This window comes from Aphelocoma coerulescens, chromosome 22 (genome assembly GCF_041296385.1).
Source record: "Aphelocoma coerulescens isolate FSJ_1873_10779 chromosome 22, UR_Acoe_1.0, whole genome shotgun sequence".
Taxonomy (NCBI): domain Eukaryota; kingdom Metazoa; phylum Chordata; class Aves; order Passeriformes; family Corvidae; genus Aphelocoma; species Aphelocoma coerulescens.
Window position 1 is genome coordinate 4,627,361 of NC_091035.1, and position 17,275 is coordinate 4,644,635.

The 17,275-nt window shown below is 59.3% G+C and overlaps 2 protein-coding genes across 3 annotated transcripts; one reads left to right on the forward strand and one right to left on the reverse strand.

Annotated features, from left to right (window-relative positions):
• The first annotated feature begins 5,732 nt into the window (after positions 1 to 5,732).
• On the forward strand, positions 5,733 to 10,363 carry EIF4EBP1 (eukaryotic translation initiation factor 4E binding protein 1). Of its 2 annotated transcripts, none has more exons than XM_069035527.1 (3): positions 5,733 to 5,976; positions 8,686 to 8,856; positions 10,008 to 10,363. In XM_069035527.1, the coding sequence occupies exons 1-3, from the start codon at positions 5,829 to 5,831 to the stop codon at positions 10,040 to 10,042; spliced, it is 354 nt and encodes a 117-aa protein (XP_068891628.1). In that variant the 5' UTR covers positions 5,733 to 5,828; the 3' UTR covers positions 10,043 to 10,363. The 2 variants fall into 2 exon arrangements, with proteins under 2 accessions (XP_068891628.1, XP_068891629.1); XM_069035528.1 differs by having other exon boundaries at positions 5,734 to 5,976; positions 10,011 to 10,363.
• A 5,101-nt stretch (positions 10,364 to 15,464) lies between these two features.
• NODAL (nodal growth differentiation factor) lies at positions 15,465 to 17,268 on the reverse strand. The gene is made up of 3 exons (XM_069035595.1): positions 17,022 to 17,268; positions 15,717 to 16,489; positions 15,465 to 15,617 (listed from the first exon to the last, which is right to left on the reverse strand). Exons 1-3 carry the CDS (start codon positions 17,266 to 17,268, stop codon positions 15,465 to 15,467), a joined length of 1,173 nt encoding a protein of 390 aa, XP_068891696.1.
• Positions 17,269 to 17,275: the final 7 nt, after the last annotated feature.

The window sequence follows — 17,275 nt, forward strand, 5'->3', positions numbered from 1 at the left end:
ACAGGGATGGAGACCATCCAGCCCAGGGCTGCCACCAGGGGAAGCATCCTCTTCCCTTTCCCACCACAGCCACGGGCCAGGACTGCTGGCCCAGCTCTACCTGCACAGCCACTGGCAGTGGGGGAGGCAGAGCCAGCCCTGGCAAAACGCCACAGGAAGCCAATGGGTCAAGTGTTGCTTAGAAAACTCTGGGAAAATATGTTTATGCCATGGATCAGAGCAGCTCCTCTGGCTGTTGCTGCAGAATAAACAATGGGTATTTAAAACTACTTCTTTACACATAGAGAATTGGGATGAATTAGGGGAGATCCCTACTTGGGGAGAGCTGGGATGCAGATGGGAACTGGCACCTCCTTGCTGGGCAGCACATGAAGTTCCTGGTGCCCACAGATGTGTTTGGAGAGAGGAAACAGATGCCTGAGCTGATCCCAGACACATCTGAGGGCACACGGGCTCTGCTTGGTCACAGAGAGTGAGGGGTGAGAGCTCAAGTAGCAGCTATGGATAAAACAAAAGCTTTTTATAGCTGGGAGCTCGCTCCCTCCCTGGCACTTGGCCACATACTCGCCGGTACAGGACATGAGATAAACCCATCACACGGTGGAGTCACAGTGCTGTCACTGCCCGTGGCCACACCGACTGTGGGGACACCAGAGTCCCCCTCTCCCCTCTGCTTCAGCTTCAAGCAGAGGGTCCAAAACCAGCCCCAGTGCAGCAGGTGGTGGTACCAAAGCTGCCCACTAGCCCTCAAGGGGTTTCACCTCTCCATCCCAAGGGAGGACACCTGGGGACAGCACAGGACATGGATGAGGACCATGGGATGCTCTTCTCTCTGCCTACGAAGGAGATGCCCAAGGAGCACCATTTTACCCCAAATTCCCTCCCCAGGGAGGGAGCTCTGGACTCGCTGGGATGGGCACAGGGCCAGGCTGGGCTTTGGGAATGGGTCCTGCTCTGGCTGTGTGTCCACAGAAGCGATAGACTCCCCTGGACTTTCAGAATAGTTTCCATATCAGATCCGCAAATCTTGCTTTGAAGTTGTTTGGGATTCTCTGTCACCACATTTCCTCGTCAGCACATAAACAGGCTGTGATGAAGCCTTAACCCCTGGGTACTGCCTGTCCCAGGAAGCCTGCAGGAAGCTCCACATAAACTCTGGTCTCCATATAAACCCTCCGCCCCCGGCACAGGCGGGCACGGCTCTGGGAGCTGCAGCACTGTCAGCCAGGGCTTGGGCAGGAAGTGAAAAATCTCTGTGTCAGAATAATAAAAAACACTAAAAATGTGCTGTTTCACGGGCTCTAATACAAGCTGCTGTTTTTAGCGTGTGGGTTACCCAGGGTGTGCTCAATATCCCATGGCAAATTTGCCCATGGCAAATATCCCACGGGCAGCGTGTATCCACATTCACAGGGTTCAGGCAGGGTCTGTGCTGTGAATCGGGGGTGCTTTACACCCTGTTGCATGTCCACTAGCTCCCCTGAGCAGGCTGCTGTCCCAGCACAGCTCCCCCATCACCCAGGGGAAGATCCCTGTGCCACCCCGGCGCTGCCATCCCAGCCCGGGGTGAGCCCTGGATCCTGAGGAGCTCCAAGCTCCCACGTCTCAAACACTCACATCCTGTTTTCCAGGCGAAGCTCCTGGGAGCTCCTGCCTCGGTGGTGATGAAAGAGGCAGCGCGGGCACCCGGGAGGTCGGAGCCGGCCCAGCCGGGGCTGAGGTCACTCTGCTCCCTGTTTAACAGCCCGTTCCCACAGGGTTTGCCCTACGGACACACAGCTCGGCAGAAGGAGCCGTGGTGTCCTTCAGAGGCCGGGCAGGGCTGGTGGGATCCCTGTCCTCGCCTGGGGCACCCTGGGGTGAACAGATGGGGGCTGCAGGGGTGGGAAACCCGCCACGGAGAATGCAGCTTGTGGCCACCGGCGTCGCTTCCGAGGAGAGGAGATGGAGGCACGGAGCTGGCTCCGGGGCCATCCTGCCGTGCCCAGAGCAGGCAGTCCGAGACCAGGCACAGCCACTCGTCACCCCGGGGCTGCAACTCTTCCCGAGGCCACGGCAGCAGTGAGAGAATGAGGGAAAGGGGCATCGAGATCCTGAAACCCAGCCAGTGACAAAGGCTGCGCTAAGGCAACCCCAGGTCCTGCTCCTGCCCCCCAGATCCCTGCGCAATTATGTTTTCAAATTAAAAAATAAATCATAGGAAAGCTGTTTTCTTTCCGGTGTTGTTGAGAAGAAAGCCTCCTACAGCAGCAGCAGCAGCAGGGCGGTGCCTGCAGGCAGTTATTCCCAATTTCTGACATTTTTATCACGCCTTGCACCATGGTTTCATTTCTGACAGGTCCCATCTCCCTCCAGCTGCAAGTACCCAGAGAAAGGAGAGTCCTCATGCTGCCATCACGACCTACAAAGGTTTTACAGATGTTTTCACAGCTCCTTTCCCATTGTTTCTGGTTTTCCTTCAGCTGTTGCTAAAGCAAACTGGGGTGGGGGAAGGAGGGAGAAGTTTGCAATAACACGGGTCCAGATTTCACAAAAAGTGTGGGAAGTGTCGAGAAAAAACGTCAACAACAGAGATGACCTCAGGGAGAGCTGAGCTTTCAGGCAAGGCTTTCGGAGGGAGAGAGGAGCACCCTGCCTGTGGGATTCCCAGCTCTGCCCCAAAGCGAGGTGGGAGGGAGAGGGTCCAGCCCCGCTTTGGGGAGAGAAGCTGCTTTGGGGAAGCTGGCAGGGATGAGGGAGCGAGTGCCAGCAGCCCCGCGTGGAGCCCGCTGCCAGCCCCCACACCACGGACACCGTGCCACCCGCTGCCTCCCCCTGCCCCTCCTCTGCCCCCTGCATGCCCGGGCACCCTCTGCCAAAGCTCCCGGCTGTGCCCCCACTGCCCAACAGCACCCATCCCTGCTCCCCAGCCCCCGGGCCCCTCCTGGGGCTGACACCAAGCTGTGTTTGCTTCCAGCCCAATGTCTGCAGGGAGGAAAACCAACAACAACGAGGAGGAGGAGAAAGAGGAAGAGGAGGAGGAAGTCAAACACTCCCCCTCTGGCTCTGGGTATGGGTGCCACGGTGAATCCCATGCCACAGAGGCTGTTGCTAGCAGGTGTCAAGAGCAGGACCCAAAGAGCACATCCCAGGGTTGCGTTTTGGGGTGCTGAGCACCCCCGGCAATGCCAGGGGCGTCCCAGTCAGGGTTTCCTGCCGAGGGCTGGGGCCAGCGGAGATGCCCTTCCCAAAGGCAGGATGGGCTTGTTTATGGGGCAACTTTTATCTGCACAAACAGCCCTTGGGCGGGCAGCGGGGATGTGGCTTTGTCCGGGTTTGTCCTTATCGCCCGCCGCGATCGGAGGGGAATGTAAACACAGATGGATGGGGTGGAAATGCCGCGGCACCGGGACATCCTCACTGGGATGGGGTCCATCATCATCCCGTCCTTCATGGGGCTGGAGTGGGGTCCCCAGGCCTCCATGGGAGGGGTGGGGTGCAGAGAGGGCTGGGGATGTGCCTTTCCACGCGGGAGCCACACGGACAGGAGGTGATGGATGGGGCAAGATGAAAGCTGCCAGCCCCCCACTGCCCACCAGGCAGGAGTTTATCCTTCCCTCGGGTTACCTTTTTCCTGTCTCAGCAAACCCTCCTGTAATCACAGCCCAGTCGGGATTGGTGGAAGTGGGGCCGGTGATGGCAGGGCCGGGCAGGAGCTGCCCCTGCTGCCATCCCCCGGGGCTGCTCTCACACCAGGGACAGGGGCATTTCATGACTTATAAAACACGTTTTCTTCCCCAGGACCCTGCCAGGGGAGTGAGTCCTTCACCAAAAGCCACCCCTGCTCAGCTACCAGTGACTCAAAGCAGGTCAGAAGCAAAGACAGTGCTGGTGGAGAGACGGACACCTCGGAGAGGCACTTCTGCTCCCGATTTAGAAGGCAATAATGTGATAACCTCGTGTCACATGAAGATGACGAAGGGCTATCCAGCCCTGGGAGCTGCCCATGGAATGGGCAGATAAAATGCCCTGGAGAGGAACATGCTGTAATCGGAGGGTGCTGGTAGCAGGAGAACACCCAACGCCTCTTCCCTGCCTGCAGCAGCTCCCGGGCAGTTGGAGCTGGGCAGGAGAATCCTGTTCCCCGTGTGCTGCCGGGAGCACCGAACTCCAGCAGGCACTGGGATGGTGACACCGTGGTAGGGCCGGCCCTGCTCTGCCCCAGCCAGGATGTGCCCTTAAACCCTGACCTTCCCCCAGTCCTTGACCCCATAACGGTCCATTCTCCAGCAGAAGGAGGAGGAGGAAATGGCAGCGGCTGCCTCGCTGGGTTGGGGGTCACTGCTGATGTCATTTCATGCCGGAAATGTTGTTTTCCTGCCCCAGTGCCCAGTAATCGATTCAGCAGCTGGCACAGGGCGAGGGCTGCCTGCCAGGCACCACAGCCTGCCTGGGCTCCCAGGGGTTCCTGGGGGGTACCACACCCTGCCTGGGGTCCCACAGGACCCTGGGGGGCAGAAACACCCCTGTCCATACCCCAACCTGGCAGGAGACCACTGCCCTGGACACCGAAATGCTGCCCCATAGGAAATGCTCAGAGATGCACTGGGGACCCCCAGCACCCCGGGGCGGGACCGTGGCTCCGCAGGGATGAGGCTGGCCCTGGCCACGGTTCGGAGCAGTGCGTGGCTGCCGAGCTCCATCTGTCGGAGCCTGGCTGTTGTTTTGGGCAGGACGGAGCTGGCTGTGTCCCACCACCGCCCGGAGCCGGAGAGCAGCCTCAGGCCCCGGCCCAGGGACAGGCACTGCCACAGCCTCGGTGACCCCGCCGTGCTGCAACACAGGCGGAGCGCTGCCGAAATGCTGCTGGCATCTGCTGGCGCCTGTGCCGGCATCTGTGCTGGAATCCAGCCTGGCTCCCGGCATCCCGGCCGTCAGCAGATGTCAGCACCGGACCGGTGTCCGGTGAGGGTCAGCAGAGCCCTGTGGCCACGGCTGGGGGACCAGGGAAGGGATGAAGGGCTTCTTCTAGAGGGTATTCGTGAGCAGGGTGGTCCCAAGGATGCTCTGAGGGGTTTCGTGCCCGGGTTTCATCCCTGGGTTCCCCAGCCTCTCCCGTGCCCAGCCCAGGGGTCCCGCCCAGCCGACCCTGCGCCCCTCCCACCACAATTCAGCCTCTCTTTAAAACTTTTCTTTTATAAAGTATTAAGACGAACCCTATTTTTCCACAGCTCCAGGCCCGGCAGCCCCACCGGAGCATCCCCGGGCTCACGGCGTGGGGGATGCCGGACCCGTGTGTGGCCCCCCCGGCTCCTCCCGCATTTGTTCCCGGCTCCTCGGGGGAGGCAAAGCCATTTGGGATGGGGGACTGCCACCCAGCCGGGCGGACATCTGTCCCCGCAGCGTTCCCACGGGGACCACCCGGACCTCCCAGGGCGGCCACCCCGCGTGGGCAGGGGAGGGCACGAAGGGGCAGCGCTGCCAACACCCCCGAGGGCTGTGCGGGCTCCCCGCGTGGCGAAGGGCCCGCGGCACGGGAAGCGCGGCCCTGGAATGGGGGGCACGGCCCGGGGGTGCCCCGGGGCTCACAGAGCACGGAGAGGGGACCCGGGGACCCCTCGGGGGTCCCGCCCAGGCCCCGCCCATTTACCGCGAAGCCACGCCTACCAGATTTGCATAACCCCGCCCCTCGGGCCAAGCCCCGTCCCCAGCCGGGTGGCCCCGCCCATTCCCGGCCCCGCCCCGCCCGCCGGAAGGGGCGTGGCCCTGCCCGGAAGCGGCGGCGGGCGGGCGGCGGCGGCGGCAGCGCCGGTCCCGCTCCCGGTCCCGCTCCCGGTCCCGGTCCCGTCATGTCGGGCCGCTGCTGCCAGGGGCAGACGCCCAGTCGCGACATCCCGGGCCCCGGCAAATGCCTCGCCCTGCCCGACGGGGCCCCGCTGCCGCCCGGCGACTACAGCACCACGCCGGGGGGCACCGTGTTCGGGACCACGCCGGGCGGTGAGCGCCGGGCCGGGCGGGGTCCCTGCGAGGGGGGACTGGGCGGGCCCTTGTGGGGGGAGAGCGGGGAGGTCTCACCTGCGGGAGGGGGGAGCGCTCCCCTTCTGTCCCAGCAGGAGAACGGGGAGTCCCCGCTTTGTCCCGGGACGCAGCGGAGGTTTGGGGGGGCGGGGGCAGCAGGACAGCACCTGCCCGGGTGTCCGTGCTGGGGAAACACGGCAGGGACCAGCCTCGGCCTCCCCGTGGTTACTGATTAATTCTAATCTCTAATATTTGTTGTTTTCTTTGGCAGTCAGCAAACCCTGGGGCCTTTTTCTTTATTTCTGATCCCAAATTGCTCCAAATTCTGGAGGCACAGCGCTCCGCTGCTGCAAACAGGCCGTGGGCTTGTTCCCTCTTTGTCTGCTGCGAGGTCCTGTGCAGCCTCAGGGAGCTGCCGGGAGAGGAATCTGTGGGGATTTCATCCTCAAGTAAGAGTAACAAACCGATTCTGCTAAGGGCTCCTCCATCAGAGAGGTTTTGTGTCCCCATCTCTTCCTTGGGTGTTTAATTTTGGCAGTTTGGCCCCGAGAGAAGTGGCCGCGGTTCCAGGTGATGGCACCTGGCACAGGATCAGTGTGGGGAATTCCAGCTGCCTCTGGTGCCCCTGAGCCGGGGCTTGGGGTGATTTTTTTTTCCACACCTTGCAGAATGCAGGTCACTGCCTCCCTGCCCAGGTGGATGTGAGCAGCAGGAATGGTGAAGCCGTGCCTGAAGTTCAGCCAAAAGAACAAACTGTGGGAGGGGATGGAGGTTTTGTTGGTCCCTCGGATCTACCACAGGATTCCAGGGGTTAAAATTCGGAGAGAAGGGGAAGTGACACTGCTGACTCACTCACCGGGGTTTGTGTGTGCAGAAAAGCTGAGGTTTGGGGTTGTTTTGGCCATGTGTTCCCTCTGAAAGCAGGAGATCGCTGCAGGGCTCCAGCAGCACCTGCAGGGATTGTGTTGGGCTGTGGGAGACTTCCCCAGCGTGGGTAACACAGCAGAAATGAGCAATTAGCGGCGCGCAGTAATGAGCCCTCGGGGGCTGTCAGCTCTTGTTCCCCGGGGAGTTGCCGAGTGTTGGCAGCAAGAGGAGAAGCTGGACCGCGTTTGTGGCCGGGGTGTGCCCACCTGGCAGCGCTCGGGGCTGTCCCGGCCCGTTTGGGGACAGCGTGTGCTGCCCGGCCCTGCTGCGGGATCACCCCGCTGCTGGAGGGAGGGAGGATTGGGAGCTGCTGGAGGACAGACACGCAGGGCTGCATGTCTGCCTTGTGGTGCTCTCAGGGAGCCGAGCATCCCGTGGTGGGTGGGTTTTCCTGCTAAATACACCCTGGCCCCCCTGACAGCACCGGGGAGCTGCTGGGAACGTGGCTTTGGGCGTGTGAAGGAGCCTCTTTGTGCCTGGGGCAGCCCAGGCTGGGTGTCCTGCCCAGGGTGTCCTGCTCCAGCTGTCCACAGACCCTTTGCTTTTGGGAGCTCTGGGCATGAGGCTGTTGGAGGAACGTGGAAGCTTCGTGTTCCCGGTGCTGGTACATGAGCTGCAGTTCCAGGAATCCCTGTCCTAGTCCTGCTCCCTGAGCTTCCCAGGAATTTAACACCCCTCTCCCAGCCAGCTGACTGTTGGGTTGGATCCTCCTCCTGAAACAACTCAAGTTCAGAATCATCAGTGAAAAGTTTTTCAGTGTTTTGAGAACTCCCTGGCAGAACTTGGTTGGAACACAACACCCGGACATGTTGTTTTATGTATTTATTTTATATTTATAGTGTTCAAACCAAAGGGAGTTGATTGTTCCAGGACAGATGGTGACGGGAGCTGTTTGCCCACGTGTGTGTACTTTAGTTAACGCTTTTGGGGAGGGCACAAGGACAAGTTCCTTTCCCTCTGGCTGGAACAGGAGCAGAGCAGGACCTACCTGATCCAGAGGGGTGTGCAAAGACTGTTTTGGGAAGCAAACACTGTTTTCCAGCACTTCCTGGGTTAAGGCTGTGGGCTGTTTGGAGGGATCCCTTTTCTGCCTGTGGTTTTTGAGCTTTTTCCATGAAATTCCTTTATAAGGAACAGGGTGTTCCGTGGTGTTCCTAGAAATCCATGCCCAGAGGCTTGATGTGGTAGGCTGGAGCTGGGTGGTTCCTGGTTAACCCTTGGAGCATTAGCAATCTGTGTAAGCCTTGAGCAAGGTGTGTGTAACTGCTGCTCTGCCAAGGGACGTGTCCGTGCAGGAATTCCCGCTGGGCAGCGCTCAGAGGGACACGGCCCTGCCACGTCCTGTCCCCTGGTGTGTATCCACCTGCAGGTTCAGGTGGGATGTGGGTTCTGGTCGTGAGTGGAAAATAAATTCAGTTTTCTGTTTGCTTTATGGGCTGGTGTGACCTTGAGCAAGGTGGAAGGGGCTGGATCTGCTGCTTCCAGCCCCTGCCTGGGGTTTGGAGTCCTGTGTTGCTCTGGGCAGCAGCTGGCAGCGTTTGGGTACCTGATGCCTCACCTTTAGTGGCAGAAATGGTGACAATGTACCTGGCTTTGGGGTGAGGTGACACAGACTGAGCAGGGAAGCACTACATCACAGCTATCGCTATACCTGAGAATCCCTGAGTGTTTTGGATTGCAAGGGACCTTAAAGATCATCCAGTTCCCCACCCTGCCCTGGGCAGGGACACACCTGACCATGTTCCTGTCCCCCCCCCCCAGGTACCAGGATTATTTATGACCGTAAGTTCTTGATGGAATGCCGCAATTCTCCGGTTGCCAAAACACCCCCCTCCGACCTTCCGGACATTCCAGGCGTTACCAGCCCGAACGTGGAGGAGTTGAAGCTTGAAAACCACCATGTCCAAAACTGTGAGGAGAAAGTGAGCGCAGGTAAGCGCAGGCAACAAAACCCCAACAACCCGTGAGGGTGCGCTGCTGGTTCCTAGAAATTCCAGAGCTGGAGTGGAGCCAGGAGATTCCCATGAACTGTGGTCAGTTCTCCAATAACTTCTTGGAAAGTCAGAGTGGGCTCGGTGTCACAGGGTAACAAGGTTTTCGTAGTTGTTTGATCCTGCTGTGGGCCCCAGCAATGTGACTTTTGCAGTTATTAGGTGTAATTTGATATAATTCCCATTAATTCAGCATTTGGGAAGCTGCTGTTGGATTAGGAGCCCTGTGGAGAGCAGAGGGGCAGCTGCTGCTGCCTCTCCCTGTGCTGGGCCGTGCTGCAGCTGCTTGGAGTTTCAGGTTACAATTCAGAGCAGGATTTACTTGGGTTTTTAATATCAGCCTGAGTTGTAAATTCCTCCTGCCTGTTTCTGACCCCATTTTGTGACAGGGACACTTCACTGAGGCCCTGGTGCAGCAACACGAGCCAATGTTGCCCTTGAAGAATTGTTTTAAAGTTATTTCTTGTTTTAAAGTTATTTCTTGAAGCAACCAGAACCCACCAAGTGAAAGTATTTATCTTCTCTCTAAAAATAAAGATCTGAAGGCTCTTGTTCTGTGCTCACTCCAAGTAAAATCTTTCTGGAGTCATTGCCTTGTGCCTGACACACTGTTGTGACCTGAAGTGGCTCACTGGGCTCCCTGGCACCCTGACATGCAGGCTGGGTGCCGGGTTGTGACTCCCAGAGAATCCCTGTCCTCGGGAACAGCTCCTGGCTGCCCTCGCTGGTTCCTGTCCAGCTGTGGGAGCAGCTCTTGGGATGATGAGTGTGAAATGTGCCTGTCTGGGTTGTCCCAGCGACTGTCCTCAGGGTGGTTCTCTACATTCCTTGTTATGAGGGAATCCAGGCTAAGAATAAATTATTTAAAGGGCATTTTCTCTACCTCTGCTCTGGTAGAGAGCTCCCAGAGCTGACACCTTTACCAGAGCTTCACAAGATGATTTTCACACCAACCCTGATGCCTGAATGCTGATTTTAAGCCCAAACGACCCCATTTCTGAAGCACAGCCAGCTGCCAGTCGCTCCTTCACTAAAATCTTTGGTATTTAATGTGGAACTCTGAGGACTCACCTGTGGTTTTGTCCCTCCCAGCAGGTGAGGAAGAGCAGTTCGACATGGACATCTAACGCACCTGCCCAGAGAGTGCTGATCCAGTGAAGCACCAGGACTTGTCTTGAGGATTCCCACCAGCCAGGCTTACAGCAGCCCATGCCTTGAGTGCCTTCCTGCTCCTGGGAAAGGCAGATGATTCCCTCGGGAGAGCAGAGCGTGTCCTGTTCCAGGGGCCAGGTCTCAGAATGCTGGAGGAGACACTCTCACCCCTTGGTTTTGGTTCCAGTTTTATGCTTTCGTTAATCATTTTAATACTGTAACAGTTACAGAAATGCAATATAAGGGAGAAATAAAAATCATGTGGAGTCTCCTCGTGTGGAGATGAATGCAATAAATGTGGCTTCTGACCCTTATTCCAGCAAGAAGCTGCTGACCTGAGGCATTAAAATGGGTCAGGTGCTTCTGTGCATCACCCTCAGGTACCCCCTGTGCTGCTGGGGCTGGGCCAAACACCCCTGTGTCCCACCTGGTCCCTGGGGCAAGCTTTGGTCTGCCAGATCTGTGACAGAAGCTGTCCCCTGAACATTTCCAGAAGGCTCTGTCACAAGGTGTGTTCTCTTGCCTGCCTGGCAGGGGGCCGGGCTCAGGCTGCAGGTGGGAATATTTGGGATCAGTTCAGCTGGAGGCACTTGGAGGGTTCCTGACTCTGAGCTGCCTTCTGCCCTGCCAGGGAAAGGAAGGAGCCTCCAGCTTCTCTGCTGCAATTCCTTCTTCCTGGCATGTGTTTGCCTGGGTTTGTGATCCGTGCTGAAATTTCCATGCTGCTTTACCCTCACTTCTCTTTTCCATCATGTGGTGGGCAGGGAGAAGAGCTTTGGGGAAGAGGGTTTCACAGGGAGGTTAGAAACAAAGTCTGTCAGGGTTCGAGAGGGGCATTTTCAACCAATAAAGTTAATTTTGCTGTGGGAATGTTCAGATTGGGTCCCCAGAGCAATTATCTTCATTTTTAGCCTCAGTGAGGTTTGATAAATGCGGTCTGGACAGTCTGTAAGACACATTGCTGTGCTACTGCTGGGGGGTGGGGGCACCTCAAAGGAAGAGAATCCGGGGGACAGCCTGAACTTCAGACTTCCTAAACCACAAGGAGCGTCTGTGCAAATCAGGTTTGGTAGATAGCATTTAAATACCTGCTAATGAAGCTCAGTGGTGACATTACGATATGCAAACCCTCAATAATGAGTAACAGAACAAAGCAATTGCTGCAGATAAACCTGCATTTCTCTAGGATAAGATTTAAGGGTTTCTCTGAAACCTTAATGGGAACAAATCCAAATTTATTGCCCTCAGGTGTGACTTTATCAGTCTCAGCTGCACCAGTTACGTTCTGATGAGGGTTTAGAGAGGAGCTGTTGTAGCTGGGACGGACCTTTTTCTGTGTTAAATTGGTGGTTTTGGTTAAAAATGGCACTGCTGGGCTGTGGTGCAGCTGCAGTCCAGCTCCTCATGTCCTCAGAGCCCTCCTGCTCCGGTCACTGCTGGCACAGCAACCCCCAGCTGCAATTTCCGCAGGGGCAGCATCAGTTTTTGGTTTAGGAAAACTTCCCCACGTTGATGGCAATTTCCCCAAAGCTCCCCTCCTTCGGGGGAGACTGAAACAGCCGTGACGGGCTGGGGAGGGTGTGCAGGGACTGAATCCGGGTGCTTGTGCTGGGGCTCGTTCTCCTGCTCTGTCAGGAATTCTCGCTCCAGCGTGGGTGTACAGTGGGAAGGGTTGGATCGGTGGAACCCTCGGGGAGCGGGTTTCCTGGACAGGGACCTCTCTACCTCCCTCGGCAGGGTTGGGTGTTGCCATCCCCTGAGCCGTGAGTCTGGGCAGTGTCCCACTGTGTCACCCGGGACTGTGGTTTCCGTGGGAGACACGGTGCTGGTGGCCCTGGGACCGCCCGGAGGTGCCATCCCAAGCTGAGGGCTGCACATTCAGGCAGTTTGGGGTAGAAAAGAGCCGATTTCAGCCTCGACCTGCCATGGCTGTTGCAGGAGCAGGAGTCTTGTGGCGTTGGGATTTGGTGCCGGTACGAAAGTGGCTGCCTGGTTTTTGGGGGTGTCAGGTATTGCAGGTAATGCTCCTAAGCGCCATTCCCTCCCACCTGTAGGAGAGGTAACACGTGCTGGAGGTGTTAAGTGCTTTGTCTATGCCCCGGCAGCTTTGGCAGCTTTGCATCGGTATCTGCTGCTTATGCAGATCTGGGGAACATCAAAGCACCAGGTGCCTCCGACAGCGATTCGTGGCTGATAATTCGGAGGGAGGGAGGGCACCCTGTGAAACACCTGGCCAGGTGTGACCAAGGGTCCGGCCGAAATGGTCAGAGCTCCTGCTGGGTTCTCGGTGCAGGGCCCTGGGGCCATGGGCACATCAGGGCAGTTGTGGGGGGCAGAGAGAACCGTGACCAAAGCAGTGGATGTGATGAGGTGATGTGACACCCATGGACATCTGCTCTGATGCAATTTGTCCTAAGCCCGTTCCTTAAACCTTTCGTGGTGTGGGACCAAGTGGTCTCAGCATCCCATCGCTCTGGTCCTTCACTCCCTCCCTCCCTCCCTCCCACCCCCGGCTGCTGCATCCTTCAGCCAGACAGTTTTAGATCCATCTCCTGCCTGCATTCATATTTGCAGCTCTCCAAGCTTGCCTGAGCCTTGTGAAGAGCAGCTCAGCATTCCAGGGCAGATCCCTGCTTCACCAGGGTCTGTTCTTCACCCCACACTTGTGCTCCCAGGCCGAGGAGCTGCTTTTTCCACGGGCTGAGCCCAGTTGTGCACAGTGGGAGGGAGGGAGGGAAGGAGGCAGTCGTGGGTGGCTGAGGCTCAGCTGGGATGCTCCGGGGAGGTCCAGGGACAAGTTGGCTTTGTCTTTGCATTTCCCATCCCAGCCCCTTTTTGTCTCAAGCAGGCACAGCAGCACAGCCGGTGTCCCTGTGTCCTGCCCCACATCCCTGTGTCCTACTCCGTGTCCCTGTGTCCTGCTCTGTGTCCCAGTCACGGGACGAACACCACCTGCCCGACCCAGCTCGTGCTTTAATGCACCATTTGTACAAACATCACCCTGGGCCTGTGATAAGACCCCTCGGTCTGTTTGTTGGCGCTCTTTCCTTTTTGTGTGTCCAAAGTAATCAGTGGCTGCTGTCCCCCCTGGCCAAGCCAGCCCTTCCCCTTCCCTGCCAGCTCTCCCCCAGCCCTGGGGTGCTGAGGGGTCGCGGGCAGGACCCCGTGGCAGGACTGGGGCTGTCCCCCCACTTTATCATCCTGCGTGTCTGGGCTCCCTCTGTCCCCCTGCCGATGTGGATTGGGGCAGGAGCAGGGCCAGAGCTCTCCCTGCTCAGGTCAGGTCCCCCCTCACAGCCCGCGCCTGGCAGAGCCCGGCTCACCAGCAGATCCTTGCCTGAACCCGACTTTATTGTCATTGTCCACACTTTGATGTTTTCCTTACAGCCCTGGAATCTCAGCCTTTATTTTTCCACCCTGCTCTTCCCAGGGAACGGCTGTTGCCTCCCCCTGCCCCGCCACAACTTTTGAACCCGCTGCTGGATTCCAGGCAGGCGTGACGGAGGGGCAGAGATGGCAGAGATACAGCATCCTGCCGGGGCTGGGGGGCAGGGGGTCCAGCGTGGGCGCTGGGGGAGTGAATCCTCCTGCTTTGGAACCGTTTTTGAGCAGGAGTAGCAAAACTGTGGAGAAAGAGGCAAAATAATGTAATTTTACATCACGCAGAGCACAAATGTGCAGGTTCCTGCCTGCCTTTGCCTCCTGCCGGGGGTCAGCCCCGCGCCCCCGGCCCACCCTTGACAGCTCCTGCAAATGACCCTCTAATGACGGGATGGTCCCAGTGTGAAAGCTGTTGGAATATGTAAGCGGCCCCGGGGAGGGGCTGCTGGGGAACACCAGACACGCTTTGTTTACCCGCCGGCCGGGATGTGGATTGGGGATAATCAGGCTGGCCTGGGATGTGGAGTCGGGGCCGCTGGTCCCAGGAGGGGCGGGGTGGAGGTGGCCCCCGTCCCGTCCTGCGCAGCCACCGGGGCCACCCGCCGCCAGCCCCGACGCTTGAGGTTCAGCCCGTCCCCTCTGCTGCGTGGGGGCCACCAGTGGGTCCCCACGCGTGTGTCGTGTCCCCACCCGTGGGGGCAGCTGTGAACCTGGGGGATCCCAGACCTACGGCCGGGGCTGCAGCGGGGACAGCTCGGTCAAACGCGGGGACTGATGCAGGAGGAGCAGCCCCTCCCCAGCGCTGCCGTGAGGGAGGACACGGTCACCCCGGGGCACTCAAGACCCCGGGCATCGCCCCCATCACTCCTCCGGATGGGTGACCCAGAGGAGTTGGCTTGGAATTCACTGTTCTGACAGGGCATGGCCCTTCCCTTATCTCCGAGGGGTAAAAAAGGAGGAAAATCCCTTTAGCCTCCGTTCCACGCCTGCAGGTGCCTCCCTTGCTCTTGAGCAACCCCTCACAAGGGTGGGAACAGCTTCGTTCTTATCTCACATGAGCTTTGGAGCTTTCGAGCATCTTTTGCACTGTTGGAGGGACCCCGTTGCTCTGGTAGTTTCAGGAGCAGCCAGAGCCCACCTGCTCTCGGAGCAGGCTGCAGCCAGAGCAGGGAGAAGCTCTGGATGCAACAGATGGAACAGAGAGAAGGGGAGACTCACCCTGGCAGACCATCAGCAGCAAAAATCAGCAGAATCCAACGGGCAATTTTATCATATATATAATTTATTGATGAACTGTACAGCTGTGACCTTTTCGCTACCACCTCATCCAGCAAGGGGAGGAAAAGGCTTGAGCAGAGCTGTGGTTACTTGTCTGTAACAGCTGCCCACCTAGATCTGCCAGCTGGGGCTCTGGACATTGGGTAATACACTCACTTGTCTAAGTTGTAATAGAAATCTGATTGTTTTAATAGAAATATAATAAAATTCTTCGGAGAAATGCCTAAACCCCCGGGGAGATTGAAAATCCCAGTGGTGTGGATGCTCAGCACGGCCAGACACTGCAGCTGCAGGGTCCTGAGAACCTGTGGCCACTGGTGATTCCTGAGGCTGGGAAAAGCGGCATTGCCTGGGCCGTGTCGTGGCAGGGAGCGATGCTGCTGAGCTCCAGTCCTGCTCCTGCTCCTCAGCTCCTGCTTCTGTCCCAGACACAGCGGCCGCCAGCGCCGCAGATCCCTGGTGAACACAGTGCGGGGCACCCACCACAACAGAGCTGCCCCTGGGGCCACAGGGAGGTGGCTGGTGGCCTTTTCCACACAGAGCCTGGATCCAGCCAGGCACTGTGGCCACGCAGTGATGCAGAACTGCCGGGCACCCCACTCCGCCCCAGGTCTAGCCAAGGGTTTGCCAACCCACGGGTGTGTGGGCTTCAGAGATGCCCTGGTCTGTGCAGTGGTCGTGGTCCTTTGGGCACTTTTGGGCAGAGATGTGCACCTTCATGCAGGCTACGAGGTGGCCTCAGTTGCAGCCACACTCCTCGATGATCATGTCCTCGTGGTGACGGACGACGATCTCGCCCTTCTCGTAGTAGAGCATGGAGAGGGGACTCATCTTGACCGGGGAGCAGGCAGGACACGGCACCTGGTTGGGCTTGTAGAGCTGCAGCAAACTCTGTGGGAGACACGGGAAGGGCAGAACATCCCCCTGCTGCGGGCAGGGCCTGGGGGCGTGGGGGGCACGGGGGATGCAGGGGCAGCCACCCCCTCTTACCTGTATGTACGCGTGGTTGGTGGGCTTGAAGGTCTCGTCCACGGGCGAGGGGCACAGCCCTTCGCAGCGGTAGGCGTTGTACTTCTTGGGGTAGACAATCCAGCTGCCCCAGCCCGTCTGCTCGAAGTCCACCACCATGTCCACCCGCCTGCACAGGGCCCTGCCCTGCTCCCGCGCGGTGGCCGCGGCAGCGTCGCTCACTTTGATCCTCTGCTTCTCCATCCTGTTCCTGCGGTGCCGGCGCGTCCCCGCGCCCTGCGAGCTGTCACGCATGATGTACTTGGAGGTCTCCGCGGTCCTGATGAGGCTGTGGTCTCCTGGAGACTTGTCTTTGGAGAAGACGAGCAGCAGGACTCTATCTGCCACATCCTGGGGCAGGGCTGGGTCCCCGTGGCCGGTGTCCCTCGGGACAGTGGTGGCCGGGGCAGCCGACCCTCTCACCTCCCACTGCTCCCTTCCCGTGGGACTGTGGTGCCCAGCGACCACGGCTTGATGGAGCCAGGACCGGAGCAGGTTGGTGACCTCAAAGACTTTCCAGGAGGCCTGGGTGGCAGAGGGGCTGCCAGCCACGGTGCCCAGGAAGAGCTGGTGGGCACAGGTCCCATCTCCCCGGCACCTGCGCCGCTGGCTGTGGTAGATGTCCAGGGAGACGTTGTGGGCACGGGAGGGGCCAGGCAGGCGGACGCGGAGCTGAGCCAGACTCACCTCCTGGCTTCTGGAGAGGGAGGACATGTCGAAGGAGAGCGCCCAGCGGGAGCCGTTCTGCAGGGAGCCTGAAAGCCAAGGGCAGGGTGAGGGGACATGGTGCCAGGGGTGCCAGAGCTGGGGGAGACGGTGCCCTCGCGTACTGCCAGGGAACCATCCCTGCCGTGGGAACCCGAGGGGCGGGAGAAAGCTGCTGGATCCACCTGAGAGCCAGCGAGAGCCTCAGGCAGGGCTGGTCCTGGGAAGGGGGTTGGTCCTGGGAACGGGGATGCTCGGGACAGCGGGGATCCCTGGACAGGCATGCATGGGGACGGTGCAGGTCCCGGGGATGGTGCTGGTCCCAGGACAGGGAGGCTCGGGGACAGTGGCAGTCCCGGGAAGAGGGACGGTGCTGATCCCGGGGACAGGGTTGCCCGGGAACCGTAAGGGACCCAGGGACAGTGCCGGTCCCACGACAGAGATGCCCGGGAGCGGCGCCGGTCCTGGAAACGGTGCGGGAAACAGTGCGGGTCCCAGGACAGGGATGCTCGGGGACACTGCGAGTCCCGGGGACGGTGCCGGTCCCAGGATAGGGATGCCCGGGGCCGCGGCCCCACTCACCGTGTGGGGAGAGGCTGAGAGCGGCGGCGGCGGCGGCGCGGAGCGGGGCGGGAGGGGCGCGGAGCAGCTGCAGCATCAGCGGGGGGCAGCGCGGCGGGGCGCGGGCCGGGGCGCGGGTCGGTGCCCAGGTGAGCGCCCGGGTGGATGCTCCGGTCGGTGCCCAGGTGAGCGCCCGGGTCGGTGCGCAGCCCAGGCGGAGCAGGGCGAGGGCGCAGAGCGCGAGCGCGGAGCGGAGCGGGACCCGCATGTCTGCC

What these genes read in the sequence shown, in the direction of transcription:
- EIF4EBP1 (XM_069035527.1), top strand. Translation starts at nt 5,829, where the DNA reads ATGTCGGGCCGCTGCTGCCAGGGGCAGACGCCCAGTCGCGACATCCCG. An exon ending in GTTCGGGACCACGCCGGGCG is followed by an intron (nt 5,977 to 8,685) that starts GTGAGCGCCGGG and finishes CCCCCCCCCCAG; the next exon opens with GTACCAGGATTATTTATGAC. An exon ending in TGAGGAGAAAGTGAGCGCAG is followed by an intron (nt 8,857 to 10,007) that starts GTAAGCGCAGGC and finishes TGTCCCTCCCAG; the next exon opens with CAGGTGAGGAAGAGCAGTTC.
- NODAL (XM_069035595.1), bottom strand. Translation starts at nt 17,268, where the DNA reads ATGCGGGTCCCGCTCCGCTCCGCGCTCGCGCTCTGCGCCCTCGCCCTG. An exon ending in TCTCAGCCTCTCCCCACACG is followed by an intron (nt 16,490 to 17,021) that starts GTGAGTGGGGCC and finishes CTTGGCTTTCAG; the next exon opens with GCTCCCTGCAGAACGGCTCC. An exon ending in CCAACCACGCGTACATACAG is followed by an intron (nt 15,618 to 15,716) that starts GTAAGAGGGGGT and finishes TGTCTCCCACAG; the next exon opens with AGTTTGCTGCAGCTCTACAA.